At 44.2% G+C, this 17,456-nt stretch overlaps 1 protein-coding gene across 1 annotated transcript in view; it reads right to left on the reverse strand.

The window, feature by feature from the left end:
- Positions 1-212: 212 nt before the first annotated feature.
- Positions 213-17,456, reverse strand: part of LOC104943765 (nesprin-2-like) — a gene marked incomplete at both ends in the record, with an annotated part of 20,542 nt that continues 3,298 nt past the window's right edge. Inside the window, 32 exons of the mRNA XM_010769229.1 lie at positions 213-560; positions 875-1,039; positions 1,296-1,394; positions 1,507-1,723; positions 2,197-2,375; positions 2,543-2,887; positions 3,328-3,654; positions 3,920-4,036; positions 4,472-4,699; positions 4,920-5,219; positions 5,599-5,928; positions 6,057-6,386; positions 7,004-7,277; positions 7,519-7,626; positions 7,776-7,978; positions 8,064-8,176; positions 8,396-8,603; positions 9,149-9,349; positions 9,460-9,561; positions 9,727-9,894; positions 10,294-10,452; positions 10,601-10,751; positions 10,838-10,993; positions 11,263-11,858; positions 12,278-12,577; positions 12,729-12,849; positions 12,965-13,065; positions 13,151-13,232; positions 13,577-13,770; positions 14,251-14,376; positions 14,679-14,813; positions 15,486-17,453. Of these exons, the coding sequence (XP_010767531.1) occupies positions 213-560; positions 875-1,039; positions 1,296-1,394; positions 1,507-1,723; positions 2,197-2,375; positions 2,543-2,887; positions 3,328-3,654; positions 3,920-4,036; positions 4,472-4,699; positions 4,920-5,219; positions 5,599-5,928; positions 6,057-6,386; positions 7,004-7,277; positions 7,519-7,626; positions 7,776-7,978; positions 8,064-8,176; positions 8,396-8,603; positions 9,149-9,349; positions 9,460-9,561; positions 9,727-9,894; positions 10,294-10,452; positions 10,601-10,751; positions 10,838-10,993; positions 11,263-11,858; positions 12,278-12,577; positions 12,729-12,849; positions 12,965-13,065; positions 13,151-13,232; positions 13,577-13,770; positions 14,251-14,376; positions 14,679-14,813; positions 15,486-17,453 (8,451 nt within the window). The remainder of the gene's footprint in view (positions 561-874; positions 1,040-1,295; positions 1,395-1,506; positions 1,724-2,196; positions 2,376-2,542; positions 2,888-3,327; positions 3,655-3,919; positions 4,037-4,471; positions 4,700-4,919; positions 5,220-5,598; positions 5,929-6,056; positions 6,387-7,003; positions 7,278-7,518; positions 7,627-7,775; positions 7,979-8,063; positions 8,177-8,395; positions 8,604-9,148; positions 9,350-9,459; positions 9,562-9,726; positions 9,895-10,293; positions 10,453-10,600; positions 10,752-10,837; positions 10,994-11,262; positions 11,859-12,277; positions 12,578-12,728; positions 12,850-12,964; positions 13,066-13,150; positions 13,233-13,576; positions 13,771-14,250; positions 14,377-14,678; positions 14,814-15,485; positions 17,454-17,456) is intronic.

Genomic DNA, 17,456 nt, shown 5'->3' on the forward strand with positions numbered 1-17,456 from the left:
GCATTTATAGAGAGCACCGATCGATCGGCAGAGAGTGAATATCGGCCGATATCGATCGGAGCATCCCTAATGATATTCTTCATTTGTCACATTTACTAGCAAGGTTCACTTACTGTACAACATCCTTTTCTACAGATTTATTCCCTGGAACTCACCCTTCTAAATAATAATAGAATGGTGGGGTGGTTACATCCAGTTTAAAGCAGTAATACCTGGAGGCTGTTCCAGTGCTGTTGGAGCTGATCGATGTTGTTCTGCGGTTCGCTGTAGCTGAGCGCCTGGTCCAGAGAGCGGAGCTCCCACTGCAGCACTGCAGCTTTATCCTTCAGCCCCTGGGCCTTCTTGGCCACTTGACTATCCTGCTCCTCCAGCCGAACCTCACAGGCCGCCAGGCGCTCCCTAACCTCCCGCTCCGAGGTGGCACAGAGGTCGTGGAGATGGCTGACCTCCAGGGTAAGGGCATCCCGACCTCCAGGGGAGCAGAGGCTCAGCAAACTGTCTCTGGCAGAGTCCAGCTCCTTCATCTCCCTCTGCTCTCTATCCACTGTCTGGAGTAAAGCCTGGCATCAGCAGGGAGAGAAAGATTATTAGAATGCAATTGACATTCTTGGAAAGAGCCCCTAATATTTGGATACAATAAATGTTCCAAGATGAGACATGCCAGTCATTGCGGAAAAATGTAACACACATTCCCAGTTCAAACACGAGTTATCATCAAAACATGTCTTAACCAGTAATTACAAAAAGCTTGGAAATGTTGTTGTTGTTGTTACTGGTTAAGATTTTTTCAGTTTTCAATATTTTCAGTGACAGATTGCTGCAACTGGCTTCTCTCAAATATCTAAACTAATAATGATGTGTAAATGTGTCTGACCTTTAGAGTGTTGACAGTGTTGTGTAGACCCTTTCTGTCTGCAGGAGGGGCTCCCAGGCCTTTAACGTGCTCCCTCAGCCAATCCTGAGCTGCTACATGCTGCTCCACCAGCTGGGTGCACTGCCTCTCCGTCACCATGCCCTGCTCCAGGTTTGCTACCGCTTCCTGAAAACAACAGTAGTTACATTTTTTCAGACAAAGAAACGTGGCTATTTTTATATTTTAAGTTATTTGTTGAGCCTGTTAAATAGATTTAGAGAAGCATTTTTCTTCTTCATTAAATTGCATTACAATCTTCTGGTTAATTTTGTATTCATCATAGTCAAGTTAAGTCATATTTAGACAGTTTACATTTGACACTTGGTCTCAATATATAGCAAATACAATCTCATTATAATCTTGACAAAAATGTAGAACTCACAGTGAGCTCTTTCAGCAGAGGAGGAATGGACTTCTCCTTGTCTGTCGCTGATTGATCTGACCAGCCAATGTCCTGTGTGATCTCAAACAGCTCGGTAGCCTTCAGGAGTCAAATGCAGTGAAGATGATCATTTTATCAACAACTCAACCTCACATGTGTCTCACGTATTTCTAATCACACTCATTTAGCTTTAGGCTTCCTGTGCTCGTACCTGGGTGCGGAGGTTAGAGAGGACGGGGGCCAGAGCTGTGCTTTGCTCCAGCAGGGTGCGGGCCTGTTCCACCGCCTGCCTCCGCTCTCCCAGGCCGGGCCAGGGGAAGACCCTCGGAAGGCCGGAGGTCTGCTTCTGATACTCAGACAGACGGGCCTCAGCCTGGCCTTGCTGGTACTGACAGGACCCCAGGCGCTCCACAACACCCTTCAGCTGCCTGATGGGTAATAGCAGATTAAAGACAGTTGTTGTTAGGGCTATGAGTTGCAATGAACAACAATGAAATATAGGTTCACATTTTCATTTTGTCAATTGGATTGTTTATGTTGTAATTTTATTTATTTTTTTAAATCTATTCATTATGTTTGTTGAACTGTTTATACTGAAAAGCCCCCTGAGACAAATGTATAGTTTGGGATATTGGCCTACTTAAATACAATTAGATAGGGTTTGAATTTGAGGAACAGGATTCCAACAACAGTTCAATACATAGATTTGATCAAATTTTTTCAAATCCCAGCCTTGTCATTGAAAGGAATTGAGTGTGTTGCTTAAGAACACTTTTAAGATGCCTGATTCCAAAAAGAACTGAACTTTGATAAGAAGTTTCTGTCAGCTGATATGTAACTGAGCCGGTGACATGTATTTCAAAAGAAAAACAAGTAGAGGGTTTCCCTCATCTTCCTGTACCTCTGTGTGTCCTCGGCAGCCTGCAGGACCGTCCTCCACTGCTGCTCAGTGTCTTGGACCATCTTCTGGACCTCCAGTTTCTTGTCTCCCTGCAGATCTTCCTGCTCACACAGACTCTCCACTCGCCTCTTCAGCTCCATCACCTGAGCTTCTCCCTTCGACTTGGAGCTCAAAATAGCCTAAAGACACAATCATAAACAATTTGTAATAGTTATATTTAACTGCTCTAAGTCTTTAATAAAATGATAATTTATTTGACAAACTTCCCTGCATAGGAAAGAACGACTTCACAGAATAAAACAAACCTCAATATTCAAAAACTCTATTCTGATATGTTGCACTGTACCTGTGCTGTGTTCAGTCTGTCCTCTATCTCAGCCCGGCTGCCCTGAGTGCCGCTGCCCTTGGAGTCGGCCTGCTGCTGCAGCTTTTTCACCCACGCTTTGGTGCTCCCTGCTTTGCTGCGGAAAGCCTCCAGCTCCCTGGAGAGCGAGTAATGGACCTCAGCTTTCTTCAGAGTGTTCTCGGCGGTCTCCAGGACGGTCCTCCACTGCTCCTCCGACTCCTTCACTGTCTGCTGAGTGTCTTGTCTTAACGTCTCCTCCAGATCCTCCTGGTCTGACAGACTCTGGCTCCGTTTCCTCAGTTTAGTCAGCTTGGAGTCTCCCTCAGGCTTACAGCTCAGGATAGTCTGAGGATAAAACATGTTTACCTTAATATCTCTAAATGTCATCGAAAGGGTTTTTTTATACAAAGAGAGATTGTTAATACATTTACAAATCAATCTTGGTACTTTAGTTTTAGATTGAAATGATGTACTGTCATGACCAAAACTCAGTTTATTAAAACATTTTTCTTTTTTAATATCCAGTGATGGAAAACTGAGATCTAATTTACCATCAAATATTTTAGAAAGACTTGACATTTTTAATAAAGGGATGAATTCCTACAGACATCATGACTAACAAAGAAACAAAGTAACAAAGAAATGTATCAAGTACATTGAAGGAAAACATATAAACATGTGAAGAAATGAAAACTGAAAAATGCTTAACAACAATTAGCCAATATAATTTAACAAAAAACTCAATGCCACAATTTGTTCTCCAATACTCTAAGCTTCAAACTGACCTGTGCAGTGGTGATTGTTCTTTCTGGATCTGCCTGAACATCCAGAGAGACGAGGCTCTTCTGCTTTTCTTCCAGCCAGGCTTTGGTGTCTTCTTTCAGAGCTTCATATTCCTTCAGCTCTCCCTCCAGAGCACACTGCTTCTCAGCCTGATCCTGGGCCTGTTTAGCACTCTGCAGGACTTTCACCAACTGCTCCTCAGCACCTCTTACTTTCTGCTGAACCTCTTGTTTTGTGGGTTCCTCAAGGTCCTGCCCACACAGAATCTGGCTTTGTCTCTTGAGCTCCTGGAGCATCGAGTCTCCTTTGGTCTTAGAGCTGATAACGGCCTGGGGATAGAAAACAGAAGTCATAATTATCATCTTTTGGTAAAGACTGCTATTGTGTATGTGAAGCCATAAAGGTAATCTTTGATATAGACAGTATTTTGAGACTAAAAACTAAATTGAATGTGACCCCTATAAAACTAATGAGGCTTTAAAGAGGTCTTAATGGTAGTTGAATTTGTGTTTCTTATATAATTAAGACATTTTTTGATCCAAAGAGGACAATGGAGATGTGACCTTCTCCCTGTAAGGTGACCCATCAGCTCACCTGAGCAGATTGCAGTCGGTCCTTGGGTTTGGTTTGGCTCTTCAGTGAGTCCAGTTGCTGTTGGAAGTCTGTGAGCCAGCGGACAGTGTCGTGTTGCTGGGTTTCGAATTCTTTCAACTGAAGAGGAGAAAAGAAACACATAATGAGTTGGTTTAAAAAAAAAAGATTTTTTAAAAACACCTTTCAATGTGAAGGGGAACAACTTTATGACAGTCATTTTTTCCGAGCATATTATGTATCACCTACCACGGCACATGCAAAGCCTCACAATACGCATTTATTTTACTGCCATACCGTTTTTGTTCTGACACTCCTGACAAGTGTACAAAATATGTATTTATTAAACAACATAGAAAGTGTTGTGATGGGTGAACAAATGCTTTTCTTTGAGAATTGTAATCTATCTAAAGGACTCAAAAAAGTAAGAATTTCAAGTTACACAGGAATAAGCTGAATCATTTTGAACAAATCAGTGGATGATTTCCTTAACCAGGACTTTATATGGTGACTCATGATAAACCAAGATGTTACGCTGTCATAGTACTGAAGTACCTCCAGCGTTCTCTTCTCAGTCTTCTGTGAGATCTCGGCTCCTGCAGCAGCCTCCACCTGTTTGGCAGCCTGCAGGACGGTCTTCCACTGCTCCTCTGTGTCTCTGATTGTCTTCTGAACGTGGACTTTCCTGCCCTGGTCTGCGTCCGGATGGTCACACAGACCCTGGGCCCGCCTCCTCAGGTTGTTTACCGTACAGTCGCCTTCAGGTTTGGAGCTCAAGATGTCCTACAAACAAAACAAACGTTTATTACATGTAATAGTTGAATTAGTTCAACTGTACTTACATTTAAAAAGAGAGAATGAAGGAAGGAAAAGGTTTGGCTTTAGCACTTGAAAAACACCATCTAGCCCCTGAGCCACAGATCGCCCCTTGATCCGTGAAAATCTATATCTTGTGAAGATAATTCCTTAATATTCATATACAGTGAATTAAGATGAAACTGACCTGCGCTGTGTGACATCTCTCATCAGGTGGAGTGTGAGCTCCCACAGACTGGAGCTTCTGCTGCCTGTCTCTGATCCAGGACTGAGTGTTTTTACTCTGAGTATCAAAGTCGTCCGTCAGACTGCGGAGCTCTGCCTGCCTGGCGGCCTGCACAACGTTCCTCCACTGCTGCTCTGAGTCTTTTACCAACTGCTGAACCTCTGCCTTCCTGCTCTCCTCCAGATGCTCACACAGAGCTTCAGCTTGTGTCTTCAGGGCGAGCAGCTTGGACTCTCCCTCAGGTTTGGAGTTTATAACAGCCTGAAGGTGAGGACAAAGGTATGGTGAGGAGTTGCCCTAAACTTCACTCCAGCTTCAAACTCATCACTTGTCAACACCACTGGATATATGTCAGTCTAACATGAGGCAGGACAAAAAAGAAAAATGGAGCAATTAGTGTTATTTGTGGCTGATTAAAATGTTTAATACGAAAATATTGTGCATACAAAATAATGATAATGCAATGACAAACCTTCACCTGGATTTAGCCATGAACATACATCCATTGTATCATTTTATCCTATCTGATACTTTAAAAAAAAGTCCAAACCGTTTATGTAAAAATGCAATACTAATACTTAATTGTATTTGTTCACACACTATACATTTTGCACCCTGATATTTGTAGGTTAAGCCTGACCTGTGCGACCTGTAGCCGCTCTTCAAGAGGCATTTGACCACCGAGGGACAGCAGCTTCTGCTTCTGCTCTTTGATCCAGGACTGGATGCTTTCATTTTGGGTTTTGAAAACATCGAAGTCCTTTCCAGTGGCAGCTTCAGTCTCTGCCTTCTTGAGACCCTCCTCTGCAGCCTGTAAGACTTTCCTCCACTGCTCCTCGCTTTGTCTGACTGCGTCCTGAACCTCTCGTCGTCTGCTCTCGTCCAAGCCCTGGTTCTCACACACACTCTGGCATTGTCGCTTCAGATCCTGGAGCTTTGCATCTCCATCCGGTTTGGAGCTCAGAGTAGCCTGAAGAGAATAAAAACAACTCTTTAGGAGATGGCTTTGCATCTATCCTCAAAACACAAACATTTACAAGATGTTATGAAAACCCACCCCGATCTTACAAACTGACCCTGAAACCCTTTTGAACTTACTTTTGCAATCTGGAGTTTTTCTTCAACTTGCATGCAACCACCGAGCGACTGCAGGTTCTGCTGCTGGTCTCTGATCCAGGACTGAACGCTTTCGTTCTGGGTTTTGACAGCGTCCAAGTCCTTCTCTAGCAGAGCCTGTTTTTCAGCCTGGTTGAGATTCTTCTCAGCGGTCTGCAGAGCCGCCCTCCACTGCTCCTCTGTTTCTTTGACTGTCTGCTGGACTTCCTGTTTCCTGCCTTTATCCAGGTCCTCCTGCGCACACAGAGTTTCACTTTGTCTTCTCAGGTTGTTCACTTCAGAGTCTCCCTCAGGCTTGGAGGTCAGGATGGCCTGGGGACAAAATGGAAATATTATACAACTTATGAAAAAGGAAGAATTATTTGCATTGACATTAGCATCCTCATTGAATGAATCATAATGGCGTTTTAATCTTGTCACCGACAGGTTAGATTAAAACTAACGACCTAAATTCCTTCAGCCTCATTTTACTTCGAGATGAATGCTTACATAATTAAGTTTATATTCTAGATTCTATATTTCACAACAATTACAGAGAAGAAGTGGTAAGCTACCCCTCCAACAAAGAACAAACGCAAATAAAAGCAGAATAAGAAAAAGTAGGGGCTTAACTTATGATTATAAATTAAGTAATAAAATACAGTTATATGAATCTGTGGTAACGATGTTGCAAATTAATAAACTAAACTCAAACTGGAATGTAATGTAATTATTTTCCCTTGTTTTTACATGTCTTCTTTAAAAACTACCCTTCTCAATGTCACATGCACTGTCCTCCTGGCTCATGCAAATGTGCTTGTAAAACAGTTAGCTTGTAAATGTAATGTAGTATTTTTCTTTTTGACAAAATTGGAAAAGTAGAAGAAATAAGAATTTCCGATTTGAAGTGTAAAAGCGAGAAAAGGTTCATCAGGCTGGGTTTCACTGACCTGTGCTTTGCGCTTCAGGTCCTCTGTCTGTGAGCCAGGAGAGGTGAGGGGTTTCATGAGGTCAGTGATCCAGCTCCTGGTGCTCTTCGCCTGGCTGTTAAACTCCTCCAGTTTCCCCAGCATGGCGCCCTGAGCCTCGGCCTGTTTTTGCAGCCTGGCTACCAGGTTCCTGTAGCGCTGTATCAGGTTATCACTGTCCTTCAGGAGGCTCTCAGCTCGGACGCCTTGTTTGCGTATGGATGCTAAAAGCTCAGCGAGGGTCTCAGCTCTACCACTGTCACATGGGAAAAAGTGGAAGCAAGGTTTGAACGGATGAAATATAAAAAGACAGCGGAAAGTGAGACAGGAGATAAACACGACAGGTGGTTAGGGTTCCTTCCAAAGTATTTGATTTCATATTTCAATGTCCAGAGTTACCTAATGAACATTTGCTGTGGTCTTAACCGTAAGATATCTGAATAAAATCAGTTCAGTTCAGAGTTCTCTCTAAATTGATGATTGAAATAGAAATTCACCTCTCATCTTGAAGGTCTTTAAGAAAAAGCTTGATTTTTTCCGACTCCACCGCATGTTTTTCTTTGTACTGCAGCCACTCACGGAAGCTGTCGTGTTGCTTCTGCAGACTAGAGGAAAAGAAGACAAAAAAAAGGTTTTAAAAAAAAACACGTTTTCTTATTGGTGACATTTGTGTGCAGATGTGAGAGTCCTGATCAGAAAGGCAGAAGCAGAAATATCCGTGACTTGTTCTTCAGGCAACCAAAGAAGCATTTACCTGTTCAGGTCTCTGAGGAGCGGCTCCATTTGTTCCTGCCGGTTCTGGCAGTGCGTTCTGAACGTAGCGACCTCCTTCTGCTGCTCTTTCAGCCAATCAGTGAACTCAGAGAGCTGCTGGGGAGGAAGCTGCTGGCTGCCTCTCTCACGCTGGTCCTTCAGCTGATCCAGACGTCTCTCTGCATCCTTGGACTTCAAGAAACTCTGATGGACATTAGAGAAACTGTGAGGAGTCATCATCTAACGGGAAATAGTTTTAAGATACACATTAATATATTTATCCACTTACAGCAAGTCTTTGGAGGAACGTTTCCACGTCTGCTCTGCTCTCGGGGTGCTCAAAACATTCATTGACGGACAGCTGCAAGTTCTGGAACCACTCCTCAAACAACTGCTTTTCAACTGGACGAAAATGAACAACGGGATTTAAAAATGGAGTATTTTAAAGGTAAGATCAGTATCGCAAACATTTCCCAAATTGGGATCAATAAAGTGTCTGTCTGTCTGTCTGTCTGTCTGCCTGTCTGCCTGTCTGCCTGTCTGCCTGCCTGTCTGTCTGTCTGTCTGTCTGTCTCTCTGTCTGTCTGTCTGTCTATCTCTCTCCGCAAACTCAGTCCTTACCTGTGATGACCTTGAGAAGGCCTTTGTCTCTTTCCTCTCTCTTCAGGTGGATCATGTCCCTGGTGCGGGAGATGGCCTCCTTCAGCCGGGTGCAGTCCACAGACAGCGCCTCCAGCACCTGAGGGCTGGCTACACTGGAAACCAGACCCACCTCTGTCAGAGCCACCTCCGCCTGCTCCTCCTGAGACTCCAGGTCATCACACAGATGCTGGTGAGGACAGAGAAAGAGAAAACTGTTTTAAAAAATGCTGGCTATTCTAATAACATTAAAATATAATTAAAGGGCCAGTGAACAAACTCCAGATTTAACTGAAGACAAGAAAGGTGGAAAATGCAAACATTTCAAAACTTATTATAGTGATATTCCAATTTCCTTAGGACGGTTTTTATATATAGAGATTGAGGGGATAACAAGTTTAATATAATTATTTTGCTGATTCAGAAATTATTCTGCTTACTTTTTGTCAACCGTTTTGAGTTCAAATGGTCTCAACAGTGATGCAATCTGATATCATTTATCATTTCATCATTTATTGTGATCTAATTATTATCCTTAAAAATAAGTAAAAAATCAGGTCCAAGGATTTTTTTCAACTAAATCGAACAAAACTGTTAAATCAAATTAAATTCTGAAAGCTTCAAATCACAGTTTAATTCTCTAGTGTGTATCACATTTAAAAGGAAAATCCAATACTAAGCTCTATAAAATAAACATTAAACCAGAGTGAGTTACAACAGATAGCAGCTGCGTACCTGTATCTGCTCTTCGGCCTTTGGTTGTGACGCGTCCACACTACTGAGAGAACACTGGATGCCCTCCACAGCTGACTGGCACTCCTCCACCTTCTCAGAGAGGTGTTTCTTCACAGCTACCAGTTCCTCAAAGACGTCGGAGCAGTCGGCAAACAGCTCCTTCACCTGCTCCATCCTCTTCCTCAGCTGGGTTTCCATCACCTGAATCATTGTAAAAAGGGTTCAGACATTGTAAAAACAATGAATCTAGAGACCATAACCATTGAATGTGGATTTAAATAAAAATAAGACCAATGAACTGTTCGACTCACCTGCAGCTCCAGTGGCGCTTCCTTACCCTGCAGCATCGCCTGGATCTCTACAGACTTCTTGTGGAAGTGCTCAATGTTCTCCTCATTAGCATGGATTTCATCCTGAAACCCACCAACAAACTTAAATAAATAAAAATCACATAACACAATCTTGTTTATCAAACGTGTCACACTGGTTAAAATGTTCAGACTAAATCATTAACAAAATAAAACGGTTCCTCAGGGTAGCAATAAAGCTCCTGTATTTTTCTGTTATGGGAATCTTACCTTCATGGCAAGCACTTGTTGCTCGCTTTGGAAGTGATGGCTTTCTGCAAATAGGGCCAGTTTGGCCCCAGCCCAGCTGTCCACCTCTCCCCCCAGCATCAGCTGCTTCTCCCATAGCTCCTGCCCCACCTGCAGGTTATCTATGTAGGCATCCGTCTTCTCCGTCATCTGCAAGGGCACCAAAAATATAACATTTTAGGTTAAGCTGGAACAGAAGTGTTCCCAATAAGAGTTAGAAAATGGAATTTAGTCCTTGTTTAACTTGCTAAGCGATATTATATGTATGTTTTTATGTTAAATGGAGCCTTAAGAGTCAAGTGATAGAAATATATTTAGTTTGGTCTTAATCCTTAATGTGTTTATGGGGATGTTTATCTGGATCAGTAATGAAGCCTTTGTTGTTGTAGTACTTAGTACGACCACAAGAGGCAGAAGTACACCACTACCTCATGTTGTCAATAGGGCTAAAAGCATTCATGTTTTATTTTAAGTGAGTCTTAAATTCTTTATGTATCCTAAAAAGTAAAACAAAGTTAGAAATCTGTCTTTTCCCCGGGCCTTTCTTACATCCAGCCAGTTGTCCAGGAGTGTGTCAGCCTCAGCTTCGAAGGGGGTCTCACTGCAGTCTGGGAAGTTTTTCAGTTGGGACTGCAGCTGTCTGCAAACACCCTTCATCTCCTCCATTCGCTCCCCAACACCACCGAGCCCCTCCTTAATATTAGAGACCTGCACAGACATGAGATGTGGACATACATTATACATGAAAATAAAGTGACGGCCATCTTCTGGTCTGCTTCTGCACACTCTAATTACATCCTAAAAACACAACATGAAGGGATTTTGTCAATAAACTGGTTTGGTTTTGATGACTCACCATGGTAATGTTTCTCTGCAGGTTTTCCTTGCCCAGGTAGGAGGCCTGATCACTGATGGTCTGCTCAGCTTTCTGCATGGTGCTGCTCAACTGACTGCGGCAGGCCTGGAATTTCTTCAGGAGCTCCAGCAGGATGCTGCACTGCTTCTTCCTGTCAGAGAAGGAACATAACAGAGTGGATTTTAGGTGACACACTTGCTGTGTTGAGCTGAATGTGCTTCTCCTGCCTTAACCTACCTGTCTTTAAATGCTCTCTGAGTATCCTTCCACTGAGTGTCCAGCTCCTGAAGGAGTTCCTCTCCTCCTCCCTGTTGATCTTGAAGTTCATGGAGGTTCTGTAGCTCTGCTTGCACAGCCTGCACCTGACCCTCCAGATCCGACAGGGCCCGAAGCCTGGTAAATACCGGATTATTAACAAGAGATATTTTAGGGACACAGGCTTTTAATTCTTTAAGTAAATGTCAAAATGCTACTTTTCTTATATTAAGAAACATCTTTTTTGTGTGCGCAGTATACAAACCATCATTCAAAATACAATTCCCACTCAAAACACTTGAGCAACAGTTAAACAGCAAAAGCATAGAGAACACATTTGAAGCCCTGTAAAACACTGAAATAAGCTTTAGTGTTTTTGCATCAGAATAAGGATGTTTGACACACACCTGTGTTGCACAGCCGGCATGGTGGGCTCCTTCAGGCCCTGTGCTTCAATGGTTTCCTGTAGTTTCCTCAGATCCCCCAGCAGTGTCCTCTTCCTCAGGCCTAGCGATCTGCTCTGTGTCTCCTTCTGCAGCCCTTTCTGCTGGCTGGCAAGGCCACTGTCAGCCTCCTCCAGCCTCCTGACCAGAGCGGTCACCATGTCCAGGCAGGAGGCTGGGGCACCATCCCTGGTGACCGTTAGCCTGGCCCCCTGCAGGAGCGCGTCCAGCTGAGGCGCCTTCTCTTTCAGACTGTCCACGCTCTGCCGGATCAGAGCCAGCTTGGAGCGACAGTCCTGCAGGATCACTGTGTCACTGCAGGGGGCGCCTTGGACTCCAGAGATGTCTTCGTCCACAGTACGCAGAGACATGAGGAAGCGGTCAAGGGCGCGGGCGGCGGCTTCGCTCTTCCGGACCTGCTGACGAAGCTGATCCAGGCTGCTTCTGTGAGTCTCCACCTCCCGGGACAAAGGGAAGCAGTCTCTGGGGTCCAGATCGCTGGACTCAGGGTCCAGACGGGACAGCTGGTCCAGCTCGCTCTGGATGTTGTCATCCAGTTCCTGTGAGAAAAAGAAACAACGTGCAGGTGAGATATGGTTTTATTCTGCACATAGTTGTATGCACTCCATGATCTTTTTACATTTCAGTTTAACCTCTTAGTCACAAGCAACATCTGTAAAATAACAAGCATTTTGTTTTAAAGAGGGATCAGGCATGAAGTAATGATCAACTGATTCTTTTCTATAGTTTTGTCTGTAAAACATCAGAGTTTTATATTTGATTGTATTCACTTTTTGCTGTTTTTTTTTTACTGTATATTTTCTATTAGTTCAGATAGCTAGCACCGTTTTTGTATATTCCTCTAGTAAATCATGCTCTCATAGAGGACTCATTATGAACCAAATGTACTATTGCAGGCATAACTTTGTGTCACACTGACAAAGAAGGCAAATAAAAATAGTATTCACGGCAGACAGACCTTGATGTCTTTGAGTATGTTGCTGTTGGCCGGTGTGAAAACGGTGATGTCTTTGGGCTGCCTCAGGTAGCGGTCCAGGCGGTCGGTGAAGTCCACCATGTGGTTCTCTGTGGAGTCGATCTGCCTGAGGGCGGCGCCCAGCGAGCTGCCCCTCCGCTGGAGTTTGGACTGTTGTCCGCGCCACTGATCCTGCAGCCCTGCCTTCTGCTGCTCCAGACCAGAGTTGCCGCTCAACTGGGAACACTGGGAGCACTGGTTTGCAAACTCAGACCACAGAGACTCTGTCTCCTGCCTCAAGAACTGGGAAGGAGCAGGACAACTCAAGATTACTGCCATGTTTTGGGGAATCATTTAGTTAGTAAATACAGAACAAAAACAACTACAGACACTGAAACAATGGTCAATAATGAGTTAATATGAAAATCTGTTTATGCACACATTTGATCTGTACCTGTATTTCCTGGAGCCGCGTATGCAGGCCTTTCAGAGATACGGAGTCAGAGGGAACATCCTTGATGCTCTGCTCAATTTTGGCCAGCTGGGCTTGCAAAGGCCTTTTACAATTCTCATATCTGGAGATTTTACAAGTTAAAAACAGGAAAACAAGTTAAACATGGAATATAATGACCTCCTGTACGTATGTTCTGTTAGCATATCAAATCCTAGACTTTGCTAAAGTCAGTTTACCTTTCTAAAGCCTCCTTTTTGCTGACTTCTTCCTCTACAGATGCCTGCTTTTCCACCTCCCTCTTCTCAAGAACGACTGTCTTCATTGTCACTTGAGAGACCTGAAAAAAAGAGGAATGGCATGATTTAGGTTTAAACCTCTGTCGGGTTCAAAAAGGGAATAGTTTGAATTGGAGTGAGTCATACCTCAGCTGAGACCTGAGGTTTGTCACTGGGCCTTTTAGGCTCCTTCTGTGTGGTCGCATCGTCACTGAAGGCAACAGGAATCCTGAGAAAACAGAAATGATAAGAAGGAGAAAAGGATAATCATTTCCATTGTGTTACCCTTTAACGTTCCATCTGAACTGCAAAGAGAGTGTCTATTCTAAAACATCAAAATATGTTTTTGGATAGTGTGCCTAAAGACATTTGAAGGACCGCATGATCAACAAATCATCTGACTCATGATCCGCCTTCATCATTTCCAATCACATCCCTCTTAAGAGGTATATCCAGACTTTTTACAAGACAAGTTAAAAAAATAATTAAAAGAAGGTATATTTATATTCAGATTTAGTAATTAAATATATTACTTGCTCATTGTCTGCTCTTTATCACTTAATGATATCTCACCTAGAATCAGGGAGGGATGAGTCTTGGTCTCCACTGAACTGTCTCTGGATATCAGCCAGCCTTGTCTCGCACTCCCTCAGCTGAGTCTGGGCCAGGCAGTGAGCGTCCTCGGGGCTCAGGGTGTCACACAGCTCCTTCAAGGCCTCCAGGTGCTGCCCTGCCTGGGCAAAGCTGCCCTCCGCTGAGAAACAGGCCTGGTGCATAAACAGGCATGGTAGTGAGTCGTTTTGAAGCCAGATGATGCTTAAGAATATCAAGTATATCTCAAGATCAGTTTTCACAGGTTAACAGACATACTGCAACACACAGAAGCACCACCCAGATGACTGCAGCCCACAGATGTATTGCTAAAAAAGATAAAATGCTGTTTTCATCTTTTATGTCATTTATTCTATATTATTAGTATAACATATAACTGTTGTGTTTGTTTTAAAGTCCACATAGGTACAATGAAATCAAGATACAAAAACTAGTTTTATGGTTCTGTAAACACACTTGACAAAAACAGCACTCTCTTTTTGAGCAACCAGAATAAAGTATTGCAATTACCAAGTCCCAGTGAAAGAGTTTCCATGAAGGCATAAAAGAAGACAGAGTAAAAGTTAAGCAGAGAAAAAAACTTTCTGAAAACCCATCCATCAAAGCCAAGAGTATAGCTCTAGTTATTTAGCTACCTGCGCTTGGTTTTCTAAGGCGGAGCTTAAGTGCATCTCACACTGCAAGGCGGCTTTGTTAAACTCTTTCCTTGTTACTTCAAAACGTAATTGTTGCAAAAAGCCTGAGATATCAGCTCTCACAGCCTGGGAATAAATAAAATGCATAAAAAGAGAAAAACATGACATGTTAGAACATAGTCTTCAATAAAAGGTTTATTATATGAATGTTTTATATGCAAGCAAATGAACAATTTGCTGACATTCATTTGTAAAATGGGCAAAATCAAAACTTTTGCTACAGTTTCAGTACATTTGTCCTTGACATGCACAAGCAATTATCAGAGAAACTCAAAGAAAACAACAATTCAAACTTGTAAATGTGAACATTTACAAGCTATAAAGGTCCCAGAAATCTAAATCTCCAACAGTTAATGAGTGTGTCCTACCTCCCACTGTGTTCTGATAGACTGGGTGAAAAACTCCATGTCTCTGAGCTGTGGCGGTGTACAAAAGGCCTCCATGCCCTTTGCTGCTCTCAGGAACTCTTCCAGCAACTCTGGGTCCAGGGTCTTTAGAGTCTCCTGAGGGGTAAAGCACACATATAATTGCAGACTGGTTCCTTTAAAAGGATTGAACCTCATTTTGGATAAAGAGAGTTGTTAATTTTGGCACATTATATCTGTAATATCTTCCCGTTAAAGATTAAGACAGCACCCATTGTGTATCTATTCTGCACCTCCTGGGTGGGGCCAATGACCTCTTATAACATGAACACTTTGCAGTTTAAAGGTCTTTCATACAGAATTGAGAGCTACTATGACGTTGGGATTGCCTCGACACAGCTCTCAAAATGGCGATGGCATAGCTGGCGGCTATCAGTGAACTGTGCTAACAGTGCAAACAATGAAAACAGTGCAGACGGATCCAACAATTTGCCGTTTGTGTAACCGGAGGTATGACGTGAAAAATTGGGAAAGAATGGCGTGATGGGACGGCATCATCAGCGATTACCGCCGTATAGTTGAGAGCCGCAGCCATTAGCTAGCTAGTTAGGCAGAATCGCATGGGAACCTATAGGGACTCACATCCACGTACATGCATGAGGATGTGGGTGTGGTTGAACCGACTTTGCACTTCTTATACTTAGCATGAATAGCGCCTCTACAGGCGGTGGTCACTTTTGCATGTTTCATTGTGCCCTAAAATGTACAATTAAAAGTTGTACTTAAATGTATAAAAATGATTGCATTTACCTCTTTCACTGATGCTTGCTCGGCCGATAAACACTTGTCTCTAAAAACGTTGATGGTTTCCAGGATGTGTTCCTGCAGACAGTGCTTTGCTTCCTCAAATCCGTTTCTGGCCAATGCCTGGGCCTTAGCGTAAGCCTCCGTGTAGGCCTGGGCAGGTGCCTGGGCCAGGGCGGGAGGTTTAATGAACAGGTCTGGTGAGTCCGGCATAGACTCAGGCCGAACATTGACCTGGGAGAGGAGAATGGTTTGCGGCTGTTGAGGTCTAGCCTGTGGGGGTGATTGGGCCTTAGATTGTGGTCCAGTTTGGGACTTGGGTAGTGGGGGTGAATGAGCTTGAAATTGAAGCTGTGGTGGAAATTGTTCCTGGGTTTTGGGTTGTTGAAATGATTGGGCTTTAGGTTGGGTTGGTGACTGAGCTTCAGTTTGTTTTGCTGTTTGGGCCTTTGGTGATGATTCAGACTTGGGTTGTATTGTTGACTGAACCTTGGGTTGAGTTGCTGATTGAGCTTTATGTAGTGGTGCTGTTTGGGCCTGTGGTTTTGGTTGTGGTGGTGTTTCGGACTTGATTGATGAACGATCCATGGATTGAGGTGGTAACTGGGGCACAGGAAGGGGTTGTGGCATTGGTTCAGCCTTGGGTTTGGTTGGTGACTGAACCTTAGGTTGAGTTGGTGATTGAACATCTGGATATGGTGCTAATGGGGCCAAAGGTTTGGACTGTTGAGACGATTCACCCTTTGGTTGAGTTGGAATCTTCTGCTGTGATTGGAGCTGGGCCTGATGTCTGGGCTGTGGAGGTGGCTGCTGAGTCTGGGCCTGGGGCTTTGCTTGTACTAATGGCTGTCGCTGGATGTTTGTTTGGGACTGGGCCTGCAGCTGGGGTTTAAGCTGTGGATGAGCTTGATGTGGTGGTTGTGATAGGGGAGGTGCCTGAGCTTGCATCTGAGGCTGAGGGTTAAGCTGAGTTTGATGCTGAACCTGTGAATATTGCTGAGTTTGAGGCTGGGGATAAGGCTGAGGATAAGGCACTGGATAAGGCGGAATTTGAGGCGATGCCTGAACCCAAGTCTGTTGTTGTTGCATGGCAGTCTGGGGACTCACCTGGGGTTGGGATTGAGGCCAGTGTTGTGGCTGTGTTTGCACATGACGAGCATATGATGGCCCCATGTGAGAAAACCCAATGGACACAGCCTGAGGTCCCTGCTGTGGTCCAGGTTGGGGCGACTGCGGTAGAGCCTGAATTGTTGGATAAGCCTGAGACTGTGGAATTTGACCCATTTGTGGAGGATATGGTGGGGATATTGGATGCCTCTGCTGGGTATTGGGTTGGTTTTGAGGCTCTAGTTTGGATGTCCACTGCTGGGAAGGAGACTGAGCCTGTGGGTAAGCTGGGGGGTAAGCTGGGGGGTAAGAAGGAGGTTGTGCTGTTGCCTGTGGATGCTGGGCAGACATTGGGGATGAGACTCTAGCTTGGGTCCAAGCGTGGATTTGCCCCTGGGACATAGGGACTTGGTGCTGGACCTCTGGCTGAGCATGTGTGGGATACGGAGGCATAGGCTGAGAACGACCCTGAGTCTGGCCTAGGGGTAGAGGTTGAGCTTGGGCTTGATGTTGAGTTGGAGAATGGACATGACTTGGCCTGGCCATTGGTTGAGGATGGACCTGAACCTGTGCTGTCGACTGAGACTGGGTCTTTGGCTGAGGATAAGTTTGAATATGGACCATGGACTGAGCATGGGCCTGAGACGGGGGCATTGCCTGAGGATGGATTTTAGGCTGGGGCATTGCCTGAGGCTGTGTTGGGGACTGGGGCATGGACTGAGGATGGATTTGAGGCAGGGGCATTGACTGAGGATGGATTTGAGGATGGGGCATTGACTGAGGATGAATTTGAGGCTGAGGCATTGACTGATGATATGTTGGGGACTGGGGCATTGACTGATGATATGTTGGGGACTGGGGCATTGACTG

This window comes from Notothenia coriiceps, unplaced genomic scaffold, assembly GCF_000735185.1.
Source record: "Notothenia coriiceps isolate Sejong01 unplaced genomic scaffold, NC01 NC01_scaffold00006738, whole genome shotgun sequence".
Classification (NCBI taxonomy): Eukaryota; Metazoa; Chordata; class Actinopteri; order Perciformes; family Nototheniidae; genus Notothenia; species Notothenia coriiceps.